General features: G+C 49.6%; 1 protein-coding gene across 6 annotated transcripts in view; it reads right to left on the bottom strand.

The window, feature by feature from the left end:
* Window positions 1-3852: 3852 nt before the first annotated feature.
* LOC149858586 (zinc finger protein 419-like) overlaps window positions 3853-24520 on the bottom strand; it is a 30638-nt gene continuing 9970 nt past the window's right edge. For 4 of the 6 annotated variants that reach the window (XM_090060128.1, XM_090060131.1, XM_090060129.1 and 1 more), the window contains exons 4-5: window positions 13722-13838; window positions 3853-5619 (exon numbers count right to left, since the gene is read on the bottom strand). In XM_090060128.1, coding sequence (XP_089916254.1) covers window positions 4364-5619; window positions 13722-13838 — 1373 coding nt within the window. In that variant the 3' untranslated portion in view covers window positions 3853-4363. Of the gene's footprint in view, window positions 5620-13721; window positions 13839-21862; window positions 24348-24520 lie in introns of those variants that run through there. The other 2 variants (XR_016443820.1, XM_090060132.1) reach the window with 1 other exon arrangement.

The raw sequence follows: 24520 nt of genomic DNA, 5'->3' as shown, positions 1-24520 counted from the left end.
CCTGCACTGGGTACCACATTGTTTGGAACAGGATTAATTCACACAATGCCCTGCCCTTGGTTCCCACTGCTGGTTGGTGCTCTATGGCGCAGTAACAGTGGCTGGTGGGGGACTTCCTGACAGAGGAGGGCACTGATAGACTGTGGTGGAGTCTCACCAGGATGAGATGCTGACAGGTTTCTAATCAGAGCCAGTGTCTGCTGCTTTGCAGAAGTATGGGTTGGGGAATGGGAGCTTTTGGCTGTGTGTATGGAGCCTGATGCCCACAGTTTCTGTTGGCTGCCTGCTGCCCCCACATGCAGACTCTCCTAGTGAGTTTCCAGGTGGAACTGCCAGGGCCAGGTATAACCAGGCCCAAAGAGGTGAGATAAAGTGGAACTGTGGCCCACTGTAAGATTTGTATCCTCAAAGGAAATTGGGCTTAGAGGGGCAGAGACATTTCTCTATTGGGGTTCAGGAGCTGGATGCTCAGGGGTCTCATGTTACTGTCACTGCCTCCTGGGGTGGGGCATGTCATGGTTCAGATCCTGGTGGATCTGGCATCTCTATTTAAGTGTGGAGGGCTCAAGCTTGTATAGCTCCCTCAGTGGGTTCAAGAGAGCTGGCTGGCTAATGTCAGCATCTCCCTGTGAACAGGCTGGTTTGCACTGGGAACTTGTTGGGGGTTCTCAGAGCAGCTGTCCACATGCCACTAGAGTGACAAATCCTGACTCACTGCCCTCACTACCCTTCAGAATGGTTAGGCTGTTGCTGCTGAGCGCCTTCTCCTCATTACTCATGGCTCCCTCCAAGGCTTGCACTCCCCAGTACAGCACCCCAAGCCTCTTCTCCCTTCTGACTCCCTTGCTTCTCATCTCCAGGGCCATTTAAACCAAGGGCCTAGTAAATATCAAGAATACCAAGATATCAGGAAAAGCTTCTTTAGATATCAGGAAAAAAATCACTTTTAGAACAAGGCAGTAGAATAGATGCCTACAGAAGTTGTAGACTTTCTATCGCTGGCAGTGTTCAAGAAGAGGCTGGACAGCTACTGGTCTGGAATGATCTACCACGGAGATTTCCCAGGCTTTACCCCCCCCCCACAACCTCCATCTGTTACATGTGACAGGATATTTTTCAAGTTCCTTCAGGGGCACTGAGTGTTGGCTATAGTTCATAGATTCATAGATTCATAGATGCTAGGGTCGGAAGGGACCTCAATAGATCATCGAGTCCGACCCCCTGCATAAGCAGGAAAGAGTGCTGGGCCTACATTACCCCAGCTAGATACACATCTAGCCTTCGCTTGAAGACCCCCAGGGTAGGGGAGAGCACCACCTCCCTTGGGAGCCCGTTCCAGACCTTGGCCACTCGAACTGTGAAGAAGTTCCTCCTAATATCCAATCTAAATCTGCTCTCTTCTAGCTTGTGGCCATTATTTCTTGTAACCCCCGGGGGCGCCTTGGTGAATAAATACTCACCAATTCCCTTCTGTGCCCCCCTGATGAACTTATAGGCAGCCACCAGGTCGCCTCTCAACCTTCTCTTGCGGAGGTTGAAAAGGTCCAGTTTCTCTAATCTCTCCTCATAGGGCTTGGCCTGCAGGCCCTTAACCATACGAGTGGCCCTTCTCTGGACCCTCTCCAGGTTATCCGCATCCTTCGTGAAGTGCGGCGCCCAGAATTGCACGCAGTACTCCAGCTGCGGTCTGACCAGCGCCCGATAGAGGGGAAGTATCACCTCCTTGGACCTATTTGTCATGCATCTGCTGATGCACGATAAAGTGCCATTGGCTTTTCTGATGGTTTCGTCACACTGCCGACTCATGTTCATCTTGGAGTCCACTAGGACTCCAAGATCCCTTTCCACTTCCGTGCCACCCAGCAGGTCATTTCCTAGGCTGTAGGTGTGCTGGACATTTTTCCTCCCTAGATGCAGCACTTTGCATTTCTCCTTGTTGAACTGCATTCTGTTGTTTTCTGCCCACTTGTCTAACCTGTCCAGGTCTGCTTGCAGCTGTTCCCTGCCCTCCGGCGTGTCCACTTCGCCCCATAGCTTAGTGTCATCTGCAAACTTGGACAGAGTACATTTCACCCCCTCGTCCAAGTCACTGATGAAGACATTAAAGAGTATCGGTCCAAGCACCGAGCCCTGCGGGACCCCACTGCCCACACTCTTCCAGGTCGAAACCGACCCATCCACCACGACTCTCTGGGTGCGACCCTCCAGCCAATTCTCCACCCACCGGACTGTGCAGTCATCCAAGTCACAGCCCCTTAACTTGTTCACCAGTATGGGGTGGGATACCGTATCAAAGGCCTTCCTGAAGTCCAAGTATACGACATCCACCCCTCCTCCTGCGTCGAGGTGTTTTGTGACCTGGTCATAAAAAGAGACTAGATTGGTCAGGCACGATCTGCCTGCCACGAACCCGTGCTGATTTCCCCTCAGCATAATTTGTCCTGCCGGGCTCTCACAAATGTGAGCCTTGATGATTTTTTCAAAGATTTTGCCAAGGATGGAGGTGAGACTGACTGGCCTATAGTTACCCGGGTCCTCCTTCCTCCCCTTCCTGAAAATGGGAACCACATTGGCCCTTTTCCAGTCCTCCGGGACTTGACCCGTGCGCCATGAGCGTTCAAATATTCCCGCCAGTGGCTCTGCAATGATGTCGGCCAATGCCTTCAGTACCCTCGGATGGAGCTCATCCGGGCCTGCCGACTTAAAGGCATCCAGTTCTTCCAAGTGACCCTGCACCACCTCAGGGTCCACGCATGGAAGTCTGGTGCCTTGCTGCTGCCTCCCTACACTCCCAGTGAGAGACTTGTCATGCCTCTCGCTTAGGAACACTGAGGCGAAGAACTCGTTGAGGAGTTCAGCCTTGTCCCCTCTGTCCGTCACCAATTGTTTCTGCCCATTTAGCAGGGGTCCTATTCCTCCCTGGGCCTTCCTTTTACTCCCTATATATCTAAAAAACAATTTCTTATTGTCTTTTACTTGGGTTGCCATCCTCAGCTCCATGGTAGCTTTGGCCTGTCTAACTGCCTCCCTACAAGCACGAGCAGAAGAGGTATATTCCTCTTTGGTGATCTCTCCCTGTTTCCACTTTTTATGTGCTCCCCTTTTGGCCCTTAGTCTGCCCTGGATTTCTCTGGTCAGCCAGGGAAGCCTCCTGGCCCCTTTCCCTCTTTTACCTCGCACGGGGATCATCTCGCTTTGTGCTCGAAGGATAGCTTCCTTAAGGCACAGCCACCCTTCTTGGGCTCCCATCATTTCAAAACTACTACTCTGCAGTGCGTCCTTCACTAATCGCCTGAGTTCACTGAAATCAGCTTTCCTAAAGTCCAGCACGTTCACCCTACTGGTTACCTTACCCACTCGACGCCTTATGTTGAATTGTACTTTTAGGTGATCACTGTCCCCCAGATGGCTACCGAACTGTAGGTCCCCTACTATGTCATCCCCCGTTGCCAATACCAGATCCAGTAAGGCATTCCCCCTAGTGGGACCATGTACCTCCTGCGTCAGGTGGAGGTCCTGTACACAGGTTAGAAACCTGCGTGAGCGGTGGGACTTTGCTGTCTGTGTCTCCCAGCAGATGTCCGGGTAGTTTAGGTCCCCCATGACCACCGCCTCTTTAGCTTTTATGGTCTCCGAGAGTTGCCTCAGGAGCCCCAAATCTATTTCTTCCCCTTGATGTGGGGGTCTGTAGCAGACCCCTACCACCAAATCCTTTTCTCCTTGCCCCCCATGTAGCCTAACCCACAGTCCTTCTACTTCCTCATCCTTTGATTCTGTCTTGATGAGGGTTGATGTATATTGCTCCTTAACATAGAGCACAACCCCTCCCCCCCTTTTCCCCACTCTGTCCTTTCTGTACAATCTATAGCCCTCAATATGTACCGCCCAGTCGTGGGATGAATCCCACCAGGTTGCTGAGTTAAGGGTAGGAATTTTGTCTTGGGTGTGCCAATGCTCCCACTGGGACCAAAGCTAGAGGTTCCTGGCTAGAGGGTCTAACCTCTCTGCTCAGGGTCAGACACATGCCATAGTTGGGGTCAAGAAATAATTTTATCCCACGGCAGATTGGTACAGACTGCAGGATGCTGTAGTGGGCTGCCTTTCTCAGTAGTAGGGATGCAACCTCTACCGGAGATCTCTAGAGCACATATTGACAGCACATCACAGAAGCAGGACCTTGACTCCTGTGGTTTCCCTGCTTTATCTGCAGCAGGTTCAAGTGTCATGTCTGGCATTGTGTCAGGGTCGACACTTGTCTTATGTAGAGTTTAGATTATGGTATTTATGGGACGGTTTGGATAGGAATAATCCTGCCTCAGGCAGGGGTTGGACTAGATGTAACCTGTAGAATTTCCTTCCAGCCCTACTTCTCCATGATTTCTCTGAATAGGGATGCAACAGCACTCCAGACCACGTGTGGAGCAGAGGGTGATGGGAGAACTAGCAGGTACTGACTAGTGTCAGGTGTGAGGATCTCGTCTGTGGATTCGCTGGTGATGAGCAAGATTAGAGCTAAACCTGAAGCACTTCCCACACTCCAGACAATAGTATGGCTTCTCCCCAGTGTGCACACGCTGGTGGACTCGGAGCTTGGACAGGCTATTGAAGCTCTTTGCACAATCACCACAACCATGTGGTTTCTCCCCTGTGTGAATGCTCTGGTGCCCTCTGAGGTGGGACAAACGGGAGAAGCTCCTCCCACAGTCCAGGCAGTGGTAAGGCTTCTCTCCTGTGTGCACGCGTTCATGAACACGAAGGTCAGAGACGCTGTTGAAGCGCTTCTCACACTCAGTGCACTGGTATGGCTTCTCCCCTGTGTGAAGGCGCCGGTGGATGCGGAGCTTGGAGAGATATTGGAAGCTCTTCTCACAGTCCGGGCAGCGGTGTGGCTTCTCTCCAGAATGCACGTGTTGGTGCTGAGTGAGAGCATGGCGGCGCCGGAAGCTCTTTCCACACTGGGCACAGTGATGTGGCTTCTCCCCACTATGGATGTGTTGGTGCTGGCTGAGAGCTGAGCTATGCCTGAAGGTCTTTCCACAGTGAGGACAACGGTATGGCTCCTCCTCAGTATGGAGGCGCTGGTGGACGTGGAGCTGGGATGGACGGGCAAAGCTTTGGGTGCAGTTGTGGCAGGGGTAGGGGCGCTCCCCAGAGTGTGTTCACTGATGGATGAGGAGATAGGATTTATCTCAGAAGCTTTTCCCACACACCAGGCAGGGGTGGGGGCGCTCTCCAGAGTGCGTCTTCTGGTGGGTGAGGAGGCAGGATTTATACTGGAAGCTCTTGCTGCAGTCAGAGCAGGGGTGGCCTGCCTCCTTTCTGTGGGTTCCCTTATGTGCCTGGAGTGCCTGTGGCCCCAGAAGCTTTCCCCGCACTCCCTGCATGTATACAGCATGTATATCCTATATATATACCACACCTTCCCACTGTGATCCCAGGCCCTGTGGCTCCTCGCATCTTCTTGCACCTTGAATTTTTCTGTGCATGCAGGGCTCTTTTGAGGCTCAGTGGGTCTCTGTTCCTGTAGTGCAAGGAGCTGGCATCTGGCTGGAAGCAGCTCCAGACCCATGGGCTCTTCGAGCAGAGATGAACAGCAGTCTCCTGAAGGCATCCAGGCACCTGTTGGGTGTAGGAGGGAATCCAGAGTTAGTCCCTGTGCCACTGGCAAAGGGAAAGCCCTGCCACGCCCCTCTACTCTGGGATGCATCTGAGCATGACCAGGCCTTGGCACTTGGGCACCCTGTGAAAAGAAGTCCAGTTCAAAATAGTCTTACTGCAGGGAGTGGAAGAATCCAAGCCCCATCTGATTGTTGGGGAGTCTTGAATACCCCTCACACCTTTTGGCTGTGCTGGATGTGTCACTACTTTTCTCCTCCCAGATCCTCTGATCCCAGAAGGAGTTGAGGATCACAGCCCATGTTATTAAGACGACCCTGGGAAAGAACAAGGATCACAGGCCATGACTATGTTTCCCTGCTCCATACTTAAATGGCCAAGATCGTGATCTCAGGGATATGGATGGAAATACAGACTTTGAACATGAACAGTATCAAGGCAGAGGGGTGAAAGCCTGTGTCACGGAGCCGCGGAGGTGCCCTGTGATTGTGAGGGTAATTGGCAGAGCTGCCAATCACCCAGGCAGCTCAGGTGCCGGGTTACCAGGGCAACCAGGTGGGTCACATGGCCAGAAGGGGGCAGGGCCCGGCCTTTATAAACAGCTTAGGCCGGAGCCTGACTCACAGTTCCTTTCTGGCTGCCGCAGGAGTAGGAGCTCTGTGGCTTGAGCTGAGTGGCCTGAGTTGGTGGTCGCAGCCTTACCCCGCTAACAGGTTGCGATGATGCGGGGAACAGGATCAACCTGACGGGAGGTAGGACTGAGAGCCCTGGCAGGGCTTGGAGTTATGGATAGGCGTATGGAGCCTCTGCGTTTATGTTACAGCCAGATGGCTGGAGTTTGAGTTACAGTTTACACTGGAGGACTGGGTGAGGCTGTAGGGGAGTGAGGAGGCCTCACGGGAGCTCCCCCACAGCTTGGGGGTTCCCAGTGCCCAGTAGGGGCATAGTGCCAGGGGCACTATTGTTGGTGCCGAAGAGGCACCGTATTGTGCCAGGGAGGCGCGGTGTGCGGGGTGCAGGCCCCAGCCCATAAGGGCGGTGTTTGCCCAATTGGGCAAACGGACCCAGCGAAGGGTCAAGGGGACAGGCACGGCGGTGAGCGCCTGTGCCCCTAGCGCGAGGGCGCGCGGTGTCGGCCCTAGAGAGGGCAAGGCCCCGGAGCGGGGCAAGGACAGGGCGCGCGGTGTCGGCCCTAGAGAGGGCAAGGCCCCGGAGCGGGGCAAGGACAGGGCGCGCGGTGTCGGCCCTAGAGAGGGCAAGGCCCCGGAGCGGGGCAAGGACAGGGCGCGCGGTGTCGGCCCTAGAGAGGGCAAGGCCCCGGAGCGGGGCAAGGACAGGGCGCGGGGCGCTAGGCCCCGGCCCTAGAGAGGGCAAGGCCCCGGAGCGGGGCAGAATAAGAAGTGAGAGCGAGCCGGCCCAAGGGCGCTGAGACTAGGGCGGAGAGAGCGAGCCGGCCCAAGGGGGAGCCAGCGGTTAGCTGGACACCGGCGAGAAGCCGGACTCAAGGGGCACCGGTATTAGGCGGCGCTAGTGAGCCGGACCCAGGGGGCGCCAGCGATTAGCTGGAGGCCAGTAAGAGAGGCCCAGGGTGCCGGGAGTGGGCTGGAGATAGGCCCCGGGGCTCCTCGCCCACCTGGCGCCCCCTTGGGTCAGGCTCCTGAGAGGGAGAACGAGGGCACCCGACGGGTGAGGGACCATCCAAACATCCCCAGAACAGCTGCGAGGCTTGGGGCATGCTGAAGGGGAGGTTTGGAGGCACGCATTGCCCTTAAGGTGGGACGCATATCGAAACCCCATTCTGGACTAGGGACAGAACACCAGTACTGTCCACTAGGGAACAGGCAGCCTCCATACTATATATATTAGTCATCAAAGTCGTGGCGGGCGAGGTTCTGAGGGTGCTACGTTCACCCTAACGTGATGGTAGGGGGCGCTAGGGAGTTCACGGCTGCCCCTGGCCCCCGCTCCCTCACAGCCTGGATCTTGTCTCAAACCATGAAGTGGATTCTGAGGGCCCTGAGACCTCACAACCTGGTAGTGAGGATGTCATTGTATTCTCTGCTGATGTAGCTGCTCTTGGTAATGTTGCCTAATTGCTAATAGAATCATAGAAAATTAGGATTGGGAGGGACCTCAGGAGGTCATCTAGTCCAATCCCCTGCTCAAAGCAGGACTAGCCCCCACAACTAGATCATCCCAGCCAAGGCTTTGTCTACCTGGGTCTTAAAAACCATCAAGGTCCACAGCCTCTCTGGGTAACGTATTCCAGTGCTTTACTACTCTCCTAGTGAGAAAGTCTTTTCCAGTATCTAACCTAAATTTCCCTTGCTACAACTTGAGACTATTGCTCCTTGTTCTGTCATCTGCCACCACTAAGAACAGTCTGGCTCCATCCTCTCTGGAACCACCCTTCAAGTATGAAGGCTGCTATTAAATCCTACCTCAGTCTTCTGTTCTGCAAACTAAATAAGCCCAGTCTCCTCAGCCTCTCCTCAGAAGTCATGTGCTCCAGGCCCCTAACCATTTTCACTGCCCTCAGCTAGACCTTCTCCAGTTTGTCCATATTTGTTCTGTAGTGGGGAGCCCAAAACTGGACACAGTACTCCAGATGTGGCCTCATCAGTGCTGAAAAGAGGGAAATGATCACTTCCTTGATCTGCTGGCAACACTCCTACCAATGCAGCCCAGGATGCTGTTAGCCTTCTTAGCAACAAGGCCACACTATTGATTTATATTTAACTTACTGTCTATTGTAACCTGCAAGTCCTTTTCTGCAGAGCTGTTCCCTAGCCACTCAGTCCCCAGCCTGTACTGGTGCATGAGATTGTTCCATCCTAAGTGCAGGACTTTGCACCTGTCCTTATTGAACCTCATGAGATTTCTAGAGGTGTACCAATAAAGATTTTTTGGGCCAATACCGATGTCCAGTTATTAACCAGACATATCGGCCAATATGGATCCAATTGTCTATATGCAGCCTGGCAGTTTGGAGAGCAGCATCTGGCTGGTAAGTCAATGGGGGGAAGGGGCATGGGGGAGTGAAGGGGTGTGGTGGTGGCAGATCAAGGCCCCCATAGTGAGGGAGTGAGGCTGGGGCTGGGGCAGGCACTGCACAGCTCTGGCTGTGCGGGGTGCAGGACAGATCCAGAGCTCATCCAGGGGGCACTGAGGGTGGAGTGGGCAGCTCTCACCACTGCATACAACCTCAGGGGAGGCATAGGGGGCATATGCCCCCCAGATCTGTGCATGGGGTGAGGGCAAGCTGCCTGCTCAGGGCTGGAGGCTGTACTGGCCTCTTACCAGCAGGTGGGCTGGGCACAAGCTGTGCTCATAGTGGCTGGTGGCGCTGGGAGCAGGGAGTTGCAGCTACTCCAAAATTTACCGTAGCCTCCCCTCCCAGTTCCGCCACTGCCCACCCAGGCCCTGCCTGCCCCAACCACAGCCTGAGCCCAGCACCGCCCCCCGCCACTCCCACACTGGGAAGAGACCGGTGTAGCCTCCAGTCCCAAGCACACAGCCCACCCTCATCCTGTGCACAGATCTGGGGGGCACATGCCCCCCATGCCTCGCCCAGGTATACACACAGTGGCAGGAGCCACCCCCCTTCCCCACCCCTGCACTCCCCCCAGATGAGCTGTGGCTCCATCCTGTGTCCTACCCCAGCCTTGCAGTGCCTGCCCTTGCCCCGGTCCCACTCCCTACCTCACTGCAGGGGCCTCAGTCTACCCACCCCTTCTCTCCCACATGCTACTGCCTCTCCAGGCTTACTGGCTGGATGCTCTTCTCAAGCTGTGGGGCTACATTCCTGGCCACGTGCATGCTACGGCTGTGTGCGTGCACACAGTAGTATTTATCAGTGACATTACTGGCCACATTGGCATGACTTGTCCTTGGTGAACCCATGCTGACTGATCCTAATCACCTTCTCCGCCAATTGTTACCAAATGGATTCCTTGGGGATCTGTTCCATGATTTTTCCAGGGACTAAGGTGAGTCTAACCGGTCTATAGTTCCCTGGATCCTCCTTTTTCCCTTTCTTAATATGGTCACTTTGTTTGCCCTTTTCCAATCACCTGGGACCTCTCCCGATCACCACAAGTTTTCAAAGGTAATGGCCAGTGAACTCCCTCGGCACCCTTAGATGCATCCCATTCAGCCCCATGGACTTGTCTAGAACCAGGTTTTCTAAATAGTCCCTAACGTGTTCCTCTGCACCACTATTAGATGCCCACCTCCTCCCCAAACTGTGCTGCCAGGTGCAGCAGTCTGGGAGCTGATCTTGCCTGTGAAGACTGAGGTGAAAAAGGCACTGAGTACTTCAGTCTTTTCTGCATCCTCTGTCACTAGGTTGCCTCCATCATTCAGTAAGGGACTCACACTTTCCCTGACCCTCCTCTTGCTGCTGACATACTTGTAGAAACCTTTCTTGTTACTCCTTATGTCCTATGCTAGCTGCAAATCCAGTGGCATTTTGGCCTTCCTGATTTTAAACCCTGAATGAAGTCAGGAATCAAAGGATAATATCCCACTGGGATACTATCCCAATAATACACCAGTATCTAGTTCAGAGGAACTTGCTTTGGCTTTTCTTGTCCTTCTCCAGATAAAGTAAAAGGCCCCAGAGACATCCTAGGTGTTTATACATGTGCTCTGGGAGTAGGGGAGGGGGAACAGGGGAAGTGTGCTTTAGAGTGGCCCTTGAAGCTGCTCTTATTAAAGCACCTACAGCATCTCATGTATCGGTGTCCTTGCACTTAAAATGGCAGTGGGGGCACTTTAACTAAAGCTTGTCAGAACTGATACAGGAGACACTGAAGTCTGCTGGTGCTCGACAATTACCGCACTCCAGCAGACTCAACTGAGTCTGCTGACATGCTGTAATTACAGCATGCTGGAGCAGGCTCACTACTTATGGATAGATGTCCCCTGGTTCTAACATTATAGAGACAACTGTATCACCTTGGACTTCTCAGGGGAAGACACACTGAACATGTGCTCTGCACCGAGTCTGAATGGCTCCATACTCTCTAGGGCTGGGGGTAAGACCAGAAGCAACTGCTTCAAGGAAGAGTGAAGCTCTCTAAGGGCTTGTCTACACCACAGCAATGGTGGGGCCTGGGAAAGATGACTGCCATTCTCCAGATCGAGATGTTCATATGAGAGGCTCTTCAGGGCTCATCCCCAGTGCTTGGTCTGAAGCACCTGATCTGCAGCAGTTCAGAGAACAGTGTCTGGGGACAGGTCTGAAGCAGCCTCCCTAGCAAAGATCTGGGTCTGGAGTACATCAGCAGATGTGGTTGTTTGGGGCAGGCTGAACACTGCTGTCTTTGGGTCAGGCAAGTCCTAAGGATTGCTGGACTTGCAGAGAACAGACAAAGTCATCCCTCAGACCTCAAGGACACCTTTTGGGAGGGGAGAATGTGCAGCTAATGAGCCAGACTTGGAATAAGCCCTGCTTTCTACCTGTTTGCAATGAAGGTTCAGGTCCAGGGAATGAGCTGACAGAGCTTTCCTCTGTCAACGAGTCCCACGCATCAGAGAAATCTACACTATGACAAAGATCTTGGGGTTAACCTGCACATGAACTCTAGGCCTCAGACATGAAGCAACAAGAGGAAGACTCTGATGCAAACCAGAAAGGGTTTATATCCCTCAGAGCAGAGCAGACCAGAGGATCCCACCTGCATCTGTAATGGATAGGAAAGCCCCAGCCTCTCTACAATACAATCCCCACTGGCTCTCAGAGCTCCTGACTGCCAAGACAACTGTTAAGGGATAATACCATGCCCTTGAGGGGGGTATCACCTCTTACACTGTTGACTGAAGGTGAACAATCCAGTCCATGGTACTCCAGGGCTACTAGATTTGTACCTAATACAGAGTTGTCAGGTGAGGCTTGGTCCTAACACTATACGATTTTCCTGCAGCTGGGGCTGACCCCTGTAAAGAGATGAACTCCAAAGGGGGTGGGGGTACCCCTAGCAGCCACCTCCAACCCCCTTTTCATTGCAGTTAACCCAGGGTATTGCCCTGTCCTCACCTGCCATATCCCAATGGTAACTTAAGTCCTCTACAAGTTACAGGTATTGTGCAAAACTGGTTAATTGCGCAATTGCTTGGAGACCAGCTAAATGTGCACTTGATCTGAGCCTTCAAGAGGCTGAGAAGCAATGATAAAAATCTCTAACCAGCTATAAAGTTAGACCTCAAAAATGTGTACTACCTTCATAGCTGGTTGCTATACAGCTTTAATTTGCATAGGTAGCACGGTTTCCATTGCAGCTGGGAGCCCTGTCATCTATGGGTTCCCAGCTGCAGGGGTCCACGTTGCCCAGCTGGGGTTGTGAATCCTGCAACTGCTGGGGACCCTCAGTCCCATGCTCTGGGTCTGGCAGCACCCCACAGTTGCAGGGACCTAGAGTCCCATGTGGATCCTGGTTCCCTGCAGCCTCAGTGTGTAGCTACAATCTCTCACCCCTGGGGGTGCATGAAATGCAATACTGTCTCTCTTTCTCTGCCCCAGGGGGAGACAGCTGTGGCAGGGAGATCACCACAGCTGCATCTCCCAGCTGCAGGGGTGTAGGAGGTACCCCTGCAGCTGGGAGTCCCTCAGCTGAGGGGGCTCCCAGTCATGATAGCTTGCTTCTTACCAGTGCAGGGGGAGTCCAATCCTGGGCACCAGCAATGAAGTGTGATGAGATCTAATGCATGATCTCACAATCATGCCTTCTGCCATGCACATGTGCGAGATGAAGTGAATTGCACCTTAAATCTTATTGCACCTTTACCTGCATGTGTAGAGGGGGTCTTAGTGTAAATTTCAGAAGCTGCCCTCAGATGACTGAAGTAAGACCTTATGTGCCCCACTCCACCCTGCCCATCAGGTCTCCTCATTCTGGCCCAGTCCTCTAACTCTAGCTCTGACCAGGGCATCTCTGTCCTTAACTGGCCTCAGCCAACCTGCTTCCTCAGCCTATAACTGGGGCTCTCTCTCTAGCCCCAACTCTCAATCCTTCTCTAGGGCTCTCTAGCCACCCCTATCTCTCCAGCTCAGTACCTGTCCAGGACTTTCTCTCTAGCCCTTTAACTGGTAGTTCAGGCCCTTAAATCACATAATCAAGTTTCCCTGGATGCCTACAGTGACTGTAGCCAGTGGGTTCAAATACCCATGATCAACTACTTCAGGGCAGTTTGCCTCACCTGAGCCCTCAACTGCCTTCTGCCTGTCCCAAACAGGCTACTGATTGGGGTGCACCAACAGAGATTTTTTGGGCCGATACCCATGGTCGATTTTTAATGAGCTATATCAGCTAATACTGACCCAATTGCCGATATGCGGCCTTGCAGCATGGACAGCAGCGTCTGGCTGATAAGTCTGTTGTTGGGGAAGGGGTGAGGGTGAAGGGAAGGAGCAAAGGAGGGTGGGAAGGGACATGGGAGGGGCAGATCAAGGCCCCTGCTTTGTGGCTAAACAGAGCAAACCAAACCTAACAAAAACAGGAACCACTAATTTCCCCACGAGATGCTCGCTCTAGCTTTCTCTTTCCCTCTCTCTGTAGTCTTGCAGAGCTCATTTCCTCTCTAGGATCTGGGCCAGAATGAGAATCCAGTGCAGCAGCCAGGCTTATAGCCCCAGGTTCTGCCCCCTTCTGGTCACCCAGCCTTTCCCTCTCTTGGAGGGTCCAAGTATTCCTCACTTGCTTCTAGCAGGCTTATTGCTCTGCAGCCCACAGTCCTCTAACAGGTGTCTCAAGCACTGCCTCTCTCTGAATAACAGGGGTCGAGACCTCCAATACACCCTTCCACTGAAACAGAAACCTAGGCCAAGGTACCTGGGGCTCAGTGTCCAGAGGAGGGCAATAGGAAGCATTACTGAAGAGTAAATTTGGATTTTATGCCCTTATTTAGGGGAACAAAAAGGGAACATTTGCCTGTTCCCACATCACTAAATTGCAGGGAGTTCAAACACACACCTGCCTGGACAGTACAGATCAGGGGGTCAGCACATTCAGATGGAGCTCACAGCTGATTTCCAGGGTTCCAGCTCCCTGTCACTCTGTTACTGAGCTATGCTAACAAGATGGGGGGGAATTGACTTGACTCACCTGAGGACAGGCCCTCAGACCATGTGCTTTCTTTGGGGTCCTCATCATCACAGACCCAGAGCTCCATGTCCTCTCGCTGGATGCGACAGATCAAGTCCGGTGTGGGTCCCTGATATCCTGTGTGGAGAAATGCAGACAGTTGGTTATGTCTGGTTACTCTCCATACTGTATTATTCACTTGAGATTTGGGGAACGGACTGAATGGAATCAAACATTCTAAGTGTCCCTGAAGGAACAGGGAAGGTAGACATTTAGCATCAAGGAGGGACCACCCCAAACAGAATCCTTCAAAAAGGTGATGGTCCTTGTCACCCAGGTAAAGTGTAGGGCTGTGCAAAGCTTTGGACTAGGAAGAAGAGAAAGTTTTCCTATATATTTCAATGATTCAATCAGCTATTAGGTAAAAGTGCCAAAAAAGCCCCACTGAAACGCCAGCTCCAGCAGACCAACCAACTTCTTGGTGACTATAGACGACCTGTTCTTAACACAGGCTGTGAAGGGCCAACTAGGAGTAAAGCCACTCTGGACTTGGTGTGGGCCAAAGGAGAAGACATGGTAAGTGACCTGAAGGTTTGAGGTGCTCTGGGTGACAGTAATCACAATCTGATCAGATTCACCATCTACCAAAAGACTGGGAGCTCTACCAGCAGAACAAAAGTCCTAGACTTCAGATGGGCAGACTCTGGTAAACTCTGAAATCTAGTTGAAAAGGCCCTTCACAACCAACAACTGGATGACTTGGGAGCTCATGAAGAATGGCACTTCCTCAAGGAGGCTATTCTTACTGATCAAAAAGTGGCCATTCCCATGCAATCAAAAAGAGGGAGATAGGCCAAGAGATCTGCCTGGCTTAACAGAGACATTAGGAAACTTCTCAAAAAGAAAAAAGCGTACAAGCAATGGAAAAATGGATGGGGATCCAGAGAAGGGTACGGTCATGCGGCCAGGATCTGCAGACATAAGACAAGGAAAGCTAAGGCATCCATGGAAATCAAGCTGATGACCGTGTAGCGGAGCACTAGGGTGCTCGCTACTAATGAGGGCGATGCAGGCTTAGCTGCCAATTTCCAGGGCAGCCCAGGTGCTGGTTGCTGGGGCAGCCAGACAGGTCATGTGGCCAGAAAGGGGCAGGGCCGGGCCTTTATAAACAGCCCAGGCCAGAGCCTAGGAGTAGTTCCCTTCTGGCTGTTGCAGGAGCGGGAGCAGGAGCAGGAGCAGGAGCTGTGCGGGGTAGCTGAGCAGTCTGAGTCAATGGTTGCAGCCTGGCCACCCTGACCGGCTGCAATGATGCGGGCAAGTGAACCCTATAAGAGACCATGACTAAGGAGCCGAGTGAGTGTTGGGTTATAAGCCAGGAGGCTTCTTGTGTTTGTGTTATAGCTGTTGGGCTCTTGGTTTAGTTATGGTTGTACCGGAGGACCGGGTGAGGCTGTAGGGGTGTGAGGAGGCCTCATGGGAGCTCCCCAATAATCTGGGGGTTCCCAGTGGTGCAGAGAGCGCTGTATTTTAGAGTGTGCCCTGGGAGGGCGTGGCGATTGATGCCGGAGAGGGCTCAGCTTTAGTTGGGGGGAGCATTGGCCCAGCCCCGGAGCTAAAAGGGGGCAGCGAAGAGCCCTGGAGCTAGTGGGGTATCCCGACCCCAGCCCAGCGGGGCAGTATCGGGAGTAAAGCCCGAGTAGGGCGTAAGACCCCAAAGGAGGGTTAGGGAGCCAGGCACGGCTACGGCCACCTGAGCCCCGATCGTGGGAAGCGCGGTATAGGCCTCAGAGGGTGCCAGGTAGGGCGCTGAAGTGTAAGGGCTTGATAACGTCCGGGAATAGCTGCAAGGCTTGGGGCGTGCTGAAAGGGAGGTTGGAGACACGCATCGCCCATAAGGCAGGGGTGCACTGGGGCACCCCAATCGGAAGAGGGCATAGAGCAGAGTAGTGTCCAAGGTGAGACAAGGAAGCCTCCCTTACTGAACTTAGAACATCAAAGATGTGGCAGGTGAGTTGAGGGTGCTGAATCACCTAATTGGACACGGCAGGGGGCGCTAGCAGGATCACGGCCGCCCCTGCAACCGCTCCGTGACAGACCGATATTAAAGATAACAAAAAATCCTTCTATAGGTACATAGGGAGCAAGAAAAAAAACCAAGCTCCACTGTGGCACCCCTACTGAACATGGAGGAGAAGCCCGCAGCTGATCGCCATGAAAAGGCAGAGCTCCTTAACGATTACTTCACATCAGTTTTCCTGAAACCAGGTGAGAACTGGTCACCAGATCAGGGGCGCAGAGAATATGGTTATGACAGCAGTCCTCATAAAATCAGTCCAGAACAGGTGAAGACACTCTTAAATCATTTGGATGTTTTCAAGTCAGCTGGTCCAGATGACCTTCACCCAAGGGTGCTGAAAGAACTGGCCGAGCTCATAGCTGTGCGTCTGGCAAGGCTGTTTAGGGAAACATGGAACTCAGGAGTTGTCCCTAACAACTGGAAAAAGGTGAACGTTGTTCCCATCTTTAAGAAGGGAAAGAGGGACGACCCTACCAACTATAAGACCTGTCAGTCTGACTTTGGTCCTGGGGAAGATCTCTGAAAAAGTTGTCAAGGAGGCCATCAACCACAAGCTCGCATCTGGTGGACTACTGAGAAGCAACCAGCATGGTTTTGTAGAGGGGAGGTCATGCCTAACAAACCTGGTGTCCTTTTATGAACAGGTAACTAATTACCTGGAGACAGGACAGGAGTTGGATATCTCCTACCTAGATTTCAGCAAGGCCTTTGATACTGTTTCCCATGAAATCCTCTCAGTTAAGTTTCAGAGTACTGGCCTAGACCAGGCTACAGAGAGGTGGGTTGGAAACACGCTCAGTGGCTGATCCCAACAAGTCATAATTGGTGGAGTGGCCTCATCCTGGAAGGCTGTCTCCAGTGGTGTACCCCAGGGGTCAGTGCTTGGGCCCCTGCTTTTTAACATCTTTATTAATTACCTGGATGAGTAAAAAGTGCAATGATTAAGTTTGGGGATGATACTATGCTGCAGGGACAAGTGGGCACATCAGGTCAAGGATTCAGGAAGACCACGGCAGGCTAAGTCCTATGGGCTGAGCAAAATCAGATGAAGGACCCAGCATTTGTCTCTGTTGAGCCTCATCTGGGTAGGAAGAACCTTCACCGCATCTATATAATGGGTGATAAAGGGACCTGGGGGTGTCAGCTGACCAGAGGGTGACTATGAGTCGCCAGTGTGACAAAGTCACCAGCAGAGCAAATAGAACTCTGGCATGCATCAGCAGATGTGTCACCAGTAGATCCAGAGAGGTGCTCCTCCCCCTCTATTCAGTATTGATGAGGCCACAGCTGGAGTACCATGTCCAGTTCTGAGCACTGCACTTCAAGAAGGATGTGGACATGCTCAAAAGGGTGCAGAGAGAGGCCACCCGCATGATCAAGGGTCTGGGGGACAGGCCCTACAAAGAGAGACTTCACTATCTGGATTTGTTCAGCCTGATCAAAGAAAGCTGAGAGGTGACTTGATAGCCACCTACAAATATGTTGAGGGAGAACACCAGGATCTAGGAGAACAACTTTTCAGAAAAGCACCCCGCCCCCCGGGTAAGACACAGAACAATGGACACAAGCTAGTCAAGGAAGTTTCAGCTGGATGTAAGGAGAAACTTTTTCATATGGGTAACTATAATCTGGAATACACTTCTAGCAGAGATGGTACAGTCGCCATTTCTGGTGGTCTTTAAGAGGAAGAGGAGGCTGGACAAATATTTCACTGAGCCTAATTATCTCCTGCCCATAGCAGGGGACCGGACTTGATGAATTTACAGGTCCCTTCTGGTCCTTCTTTCTGGGATTCTATTATCTATATAGATGTCAGGTGAGCTGGGTCCAGCTAACTCACTGACTCTTCTGGGCATGCCCTGGGCTCGGCGCAGGACTGTGCGGATTTTAAAGTAAAGCACCGGCTTCAGTCTACAAACAGCCAATGTTACTATCAAAAGCAGCCCCTCTATGTTCTATTCTATTAATTGCAATTACTCAACTAGATACAATTGGGTGAGAGTGAAATTAACCCTTTTATTTCTCTGCTTTTTCCCTGGCTTGTAACCTGTCCTTCTGAATTTTTCACCCATCACATTACCTAGACTATTACTAGTTCCTTCAGTTCTATTTCCCTTAGCCAAACTGCTTGGCATGCCTTGGCCTAGCTTTTGTAGTCTACTCTTACCAAGCAATCTAAATGCTTCCTCAAGTCTACAAACAGCAATCTTTCCATCCAATGGGAGAACAACAGGAGTGGCTATGAATGCACAGGTCTGTAAATTGTTGTAGTACATACAATACAATCTATCAGAATGATGGATATTGAAAAAAAGAGACATTTTTACAGCCTGCAAAAGCCCAGAGTTTGGAATTGGTTGACACCAGATTCCAAAAAAAGGATGAGCATAGAATCATGCCCAAAAAAGAGGGTAATTCAGTACAAGTAGATTTCACAATGACTAGAAGTGGAAATAGAATGGAATAGGGTAGAATAGAGGATCCAGCTTTTGTCAAATTCTTATCAGACCTGTCAACCTTTACTGATGATTATACTAGCCAACTGCCCATCAAGAAGGAGGGGTGGGGAGCGACTGGGGACAGAGGCCTGCTTCCGGCCCCACCTTCCCCCACCTTTGGGACCAGGCCAGGGCCAGGCCTAGATAGCCAAACAGAGTGCAAATAAAGCATTACAGACAGACAGACAAAAGCTTTTACATGTACAGAATGTAGGAGGAACTAAAGTCAGGATTAAATGTAGGTAGATTTAGAGTCAAAATTAAATGCAGGCAAAGCTAAGGTGCTAAGTACATAATTCATAGCCTAGGGGAGATGTATTTTATTAGAACTACAGAGTAGCAAAAATCTTTCTTTGCAAGCTTTTGGGTCCAATCGCCCTTCTTGAGATGGAGGAGAATTCAAAGATTGCAAAAATTCTTCCAGGTAGAAAAGAAACTCTTGCACTGGGGAGGTAAAAGATGTTGTGGTTCCCCTGGGTTTGAAAGTCCATTTGTGCTTAAGTTGCTCTGTGAATATGCAGATTAAGCAGAGGTCAAGCTCCAGCAGGCTGCTTCCCTGAAGGCATCAGATGTTAGGCAGGGAGTTGAATGTTGCTTATTTCCTGTTTAGCAATGATGTTTACATTGCCAAACTGCTAATTACGATATCTTCCATGTTTCAGGAATATAGCTTATAGCCATGTTGGTCTAAGAAGCAGTAGACAAAGCTCTTGGGTCACATACAAGAGCAGGCCAAAAGGCCTTAAATGAAAGAAGCACTTGGCAATTTGGATAATTGTGAGCAGGGTTGCAACTGTCCGTAAATTTATGAACTGCCTATAAAAATTCAGTTTAAAAATTCCTGTCTGTAAAGTAATTCAGCCATCCATAAAATCACTAAGATCCCTTGTCAAAAATGAGGTTGGAATGAAGCCTAGACGGACAGAGCAAAGCAGTACCACCTGGTGTCTCTGCAGGATGCTGCACTTGTGCTTGGAACTTTATCAGGGTGTTGTAGCACACAGGAGCTTCTGGAGCCTCCTAGCCACAGTCACCTGCTGCTGCTGGGTCTTATTGGGTTACACTGCAGGGTTACATGTAGGCAGACAATCCTTCTGGGGTCCATGTTGGGACAGGGCTGGAAGGGCCAAGGCTGATAAGTGAGCCTCAGGGTGTGAGGGTGTTGCAGGGCACCAAGGTGCCTGGTCCTTTAAGAGCAGAAACTGCCTAGGGAGAGGGCCCTAAGAGCCAGACAGAAGCCCACAGATGCAGGTTATTATGGCAACAAGCTAAGGAGTAAATCAACCTTCACCTGCACCCGGTCAGCTGACCAAAAGAGGTGGGGCCCTGGGCATATATAAACCCCAGGGCTGGGCCTGGCGGTTTAGTTCTCTATCAGCAGTTGAGGGGGAAGGAGATCACCAGAGAGGCCTGACTGCCTGTTCTACTCCTGGTAGAACTGAGGGGCTCCAGGAGCTCACCAGAGACCCTGGCCTACAAGGCACTTAGTGTTGGGAGAAGTTTGATTTTTTGTTAAAGGGACAGAGCACCCTGAACTCCTTGTATTATGATATAGCCCAGGGGCTCATGTTTTAGTTGCTGTTTATACACTGGTGGATTGGGCTGAGGCTATTAAGGAGGGAGGAGGCCTCACTGGGGGCGCACTATGGTGTGGGAACCCTAGTGCCAGTGTGGGGTATAGAAACAAGGCTGCAGAGAACCTGGTGAGGACAAGAGGCTGAGCTATAGCAAGGCCCCAGGAGATGCAATGTTTAAATACCATATGTGATGCTTGGGGTATGGTAAAGGGGTGGTTTTGGAGCCACACATCTAGCCTGTAAGGCTGAGGGTGTTCTGTGAGGCATCCATTTTGAAGCAGGACCCAAAAGGGGTCTAAGAACCCACAGGGTTCAGTGGGGTTCATCAAGAAAGACTGTGTCCAGAGTACAAGCTTGAGGGCAGCTTCCTGACTCTTTTTTTTTTTTTTTTTTTTAAATTAGAATTAATAGCAAGATGTGGCAGGTGAGAGAGGGGGTACTTGTGGGGCAGGGTTGGCATAGTCAAGGAGCCCTAGGGGTATCATGAGCATCCCTGGGGACTCCATGCTGTGACAAGGGTGAGCAAGGGATCCCTGGGGGAGGCAGCACAATATAAAACCATTGTTGCGGTTAAGCAGAGTTGCCAAACTAAGACTTTTATTTTTAATTGATATTCTGCCAATGTTTTACTGGCAACCAGTTTTCCCCGTCACTATGGTTGATGTTGCATGTTGTTGTTGTTTTCTTAAACCTTGCCCTTGTCCAGGGCCTGGCAGAAAGGTTACTGCCACATGTTCTATGTAATCTAAATGTAAGTTCGCAGATTATTCTTGAGTTGGCAACCCTGAACAAGTAGTTCTGTTTCCTGACGTGCAGCCAATTTAGTGTCTAGTTAGAGGCTGGTTGTCATCTTGAAAGCATCCCTCTGTCAAACTTTAAATTAATAACTAAATAAACAAGATTCTTTATACTACTGGGATGTATGAGGGGAAACTCGATTAATACACAGTATCTTTCAAGAAATTCACTGAAACTAGTGCTTCTGCCTGCATGTAGCAATATGGGAAGACTAAGAAGGCTTTAACTCCTTTTTCTTTTAATAGCTGTAAACTGTTTGGGGTTTGTTTTTTGTTCCCCCCGCCCCCAAGATGATCATGGTCTCCAAAAACTGTTCCTATAGGGTAAATCTGAAGGCAAGTCATTGAGAGAGGGGGAGAAACAAAAGCAAGAGTGATTGGCCAGTTTAAATAATTAATCAATAGGGGATATTATAAAAGTGAGACTGGCACTTGTGTCATTATGAGTAGATTGTCTAGACTGCTGGGTTTGGCAGGAGTTCTTCCACCAGGCCTTTCCAAATAAGTCTTCAAGCACTAAACAGATGAACAAATAAAACAAAACCCTTAGGGGAGTCCTTTGGCTCTGACCCCAGCACAGCAGTCCAGTCCCTCCTTTATGGCAAGCTTGTCCTGCTCACAGCTTGCCTCCTGCTTGTAAACCATTCCCTTGCTATTTGCTGCCTTTCTGCTCTGTCCCCTGGGGCTTTAAGCTTCCAGTGGGGCACTTCCTCATTATCCAAATGCACTGAAACTGGGCTCTCTCAACAGAGCTGACAATTACCTCTTAAAAAGGGGAAGACCACCCTGTTACGCTGTCTTTTGTCACTTCCAGGAGCCTCTAAGAAGTCTATTTTGAGATGCAAAGTGAATCTTAGAACCAAAGGAGGTCCTAAGCGACTAATATATTTTTTTTTCATAGTTTAATCTAAATTAACCAGGATGGGAGGCCAAAGGTAAATAATGTTATAAGTCACATTTTTTTCTCTTCAAACTCTAGGTACATTTTAGGGATAGTATTACAGATCCAGACATGCTTCAGGGATTTTTTTTTTTTTCTTAAACAAATGTGTGTTTGTCTTAACACTTTGAATACATTTGATTACGTTTTTACTAATTGCAGTTTATACTTGAATATAGATGGCATGCTGCATATGTGATTAAACACAAAGAAAAAAGAGTTGTTATGAAGACTGGTACAAGTTTATTTACATGTTTAAACCAGGACTGATGCAAGGGTGATATAGAGTTGATTATGCTTACTTTATTTAAAATTTGGCAATTGGCATAATGCTAAAACAATACTGTTGCTTGTTTTGTTTTGTTTTTTTTAAATAGGGTTGTTGGTCCAGTATGTTTTTGCTTTTCCCCAACCATTTATTTGGTGATTAAAAGATATAGATAGCTAGATATATAAAATCACCTTTTAAACCCCCACCTATATATTTATATTTTTTTTTTAAAAAAACCCACCCCCATTAGCAAATGTCTGGGTATATCTGTCTCTGGTATCCCTGTTAACTTTGAGTCTAAGAGGTCCTTCTTATCCTTTGCTGTAAAAGTGAGTGCACCATGAAAGAATGTTAATAAAGGAAAAAAGAGGGGGGTGGGGCAAAAAAAAAAAAAAGGCTGTCACCAGTTCAGACTGATACATGATCTGGTAATTAAAATCTAATTAATACACTGTTTTAAATATCTATTATTTGTGGAGATGCCAAATTATATAGTGATTCCTAAGCACTGTTGTAGAATTTGGTAAAATTCTATCTGAACTATATAACACGGGGGTTGCAGCAGCTGCTACCAGAGCCTTTGAGTCACAGCAGATCTGAAACTAACAACAGAGTCACCCCCAAGCTATTGAAGCCCTAACACCAGAACTGTGGACAATCCAGTGCAATCTCACATTGTGAGATACATAGATAGCCAGCCTGCCCTTCTGGATCTTAAGAGTTTAATGCACTATGAAGTCCTGAGTAGAAACACCTTTCACAAACCCACAGCATATGCTTCAGTGGTGAATAAAAAGCCAAGGCCCAAAAAGATATATAGTACAGAAAACTCTAATTTGCAAGGGGCCTTATCCCCACTAGTCTAGAGTAGGGTACAATAACCAGCTCTACTGAAACACCCTGAGCCTATGCATTAAGGCCAGAGAACATGGTATGGCTCTTGAGATCAGGGATCTGTGAGGTGGGAGGGGGGAAAAAAAAAACAAAAAGCTGATCATAAATCCAGAACAGATGTGCTTTAAGAAGGGAGAGACCTGAAGTTGCATACACACATTTAACAACCTTTTGCAGGGCTGTGATTTGTTTTCCCATAGAAGTACTTAATGAGTTGTTGGTGATGTATGAAAACTGCCTAGGGAAAAAAAAGTTAAATATTTTCTTCTTAAAAAACTAAGATACTGAGCTGAAAAATTCCAAAAGGGGGTTATTTAATATTGTAACCATCATATAAAAATTTCTACAAAGATTCCCAAAGAAATAATACAAAAAGGGAATACTAAAGGGGGGAAATTAAGTAGTGGAAATTTTTTTCTTCATAACCAGCTCCTTGTAATAAAGTCACCTACAGCTCTGTTATAACAATAAAGCGCTTAATGCAGATACAGTTTTGGAATACAGGGAAAGAGGTTGTACTGGTACTTGTTGTAAATGTATTACGTGACACCAAGTCAAATAAGAAAAAAAACAGGTGGGAAGGTAGGAAACCTGACGGTGGGATACTGAATTACCGAAGAAAAAAGAGATGTCATCAATAAATGAATTTGAACCAAGCTGTTTCTGCAACAAAAGATAAGCTGGAAAGAGAAGAGTAACAAGAGAAGCAGCATAGTTCCATTTAGTTCTCCCTAAAAAGAAACCGTGGGGGGGCCCAATCCTTATCCGTCTCTTTGGTGGCAAGGGGTGGGGGGAAGATTGGCAAGCTGCCGGCGGGCTGAGTGGTCCCTAAGCTGTGGGCAGGGGGTGGCCCCAAGAAATGCCACAGCTGTGGAAGAAGCACTGCCTCCCCAGCACCCCCGCAGAGGGAAGCACCTGAGCCCTGCAAAGCTCAGGCAGGCAGGCTCCAGAGAGAAAAGAGAAAAATCAATCAGTCAATAAGGCTCACTGCTTTTTTTTCCCCCCTTCAATGGATCCTGCCTGCACAGGCTGCTACCAGGTTTCTCACCCCCAAGTTGCATGGGGCCTGCCAAGCCCCAAGCACATTAGCTTCTAATGCTCCATGCACTGTTGCACTATGTTAGGTAGCAAACTAAAACACCTCAGAGGTGCTTTAATCTTGCTATAGGCCAAAGTCTTTTAAAGTTGAATATGCTGCCAAGCATGCAAACAGCAATACCATTAAAGCAGTGCAAAAGGGCATTTAAGCCACTTTGTATATGCCACCAGACTGACCTTTAAAATGTCCATAGTTGAGACTAAACTGATGATAACTCAGCAGTAAGTAGTATGAGAAAATGATTGGTAATCTGGCTAAAAATCCACTAATCATGAACAAGGGATTTGGATAATGATGTCCCCAATACTATTAGTGATGGGAAAAGGGGATTAACAGTTTAGCTAAAATAAATCTTTCACACCAGAAAAAGGAATTTTGAGAATCTTCTGAAAGGAGAATATCCCAGAGGATGTCTGTATCCACTCACTCTGTCTCTCAGTGAAGTAGCAATTCCAGCTGGCGGAGCAAAGGAAATCAGAAGAGAGGAAAGTAAACTGAAAGAAACAGAAAAATGGCAGGGTCATGTGCCCAACTAGTGGAAATTACATAAGTATTAAGAGGTGGAAGGTAATGGTGGTTACTGCATTTCATCCAGAAAATTGAAAAGGACAAAAAATATTCCAGATAAATGGTGTAACTAAATGTAATTTCATTATTCTTGTTCAAA

The sequence above is a fragment of the Crocodylus siamensis genome, chromosome 8, assembly GCF_052110815.1.
Source record: "Crocodylus siamensis isolate JL-2025a chromosome 8, ASM5211081v1, whole genome shotgun sequence".
Classification (NCBI taxonomy): domain Eukaryota; kingdom Metazoa; phylum Chordata; order Crocodylia; family Crocodylidae; genus Crocodylus; species Crocodylus siamensis.
This window is presented reverse-complemented; position numbering and strand designations above follow the sequence as displayed.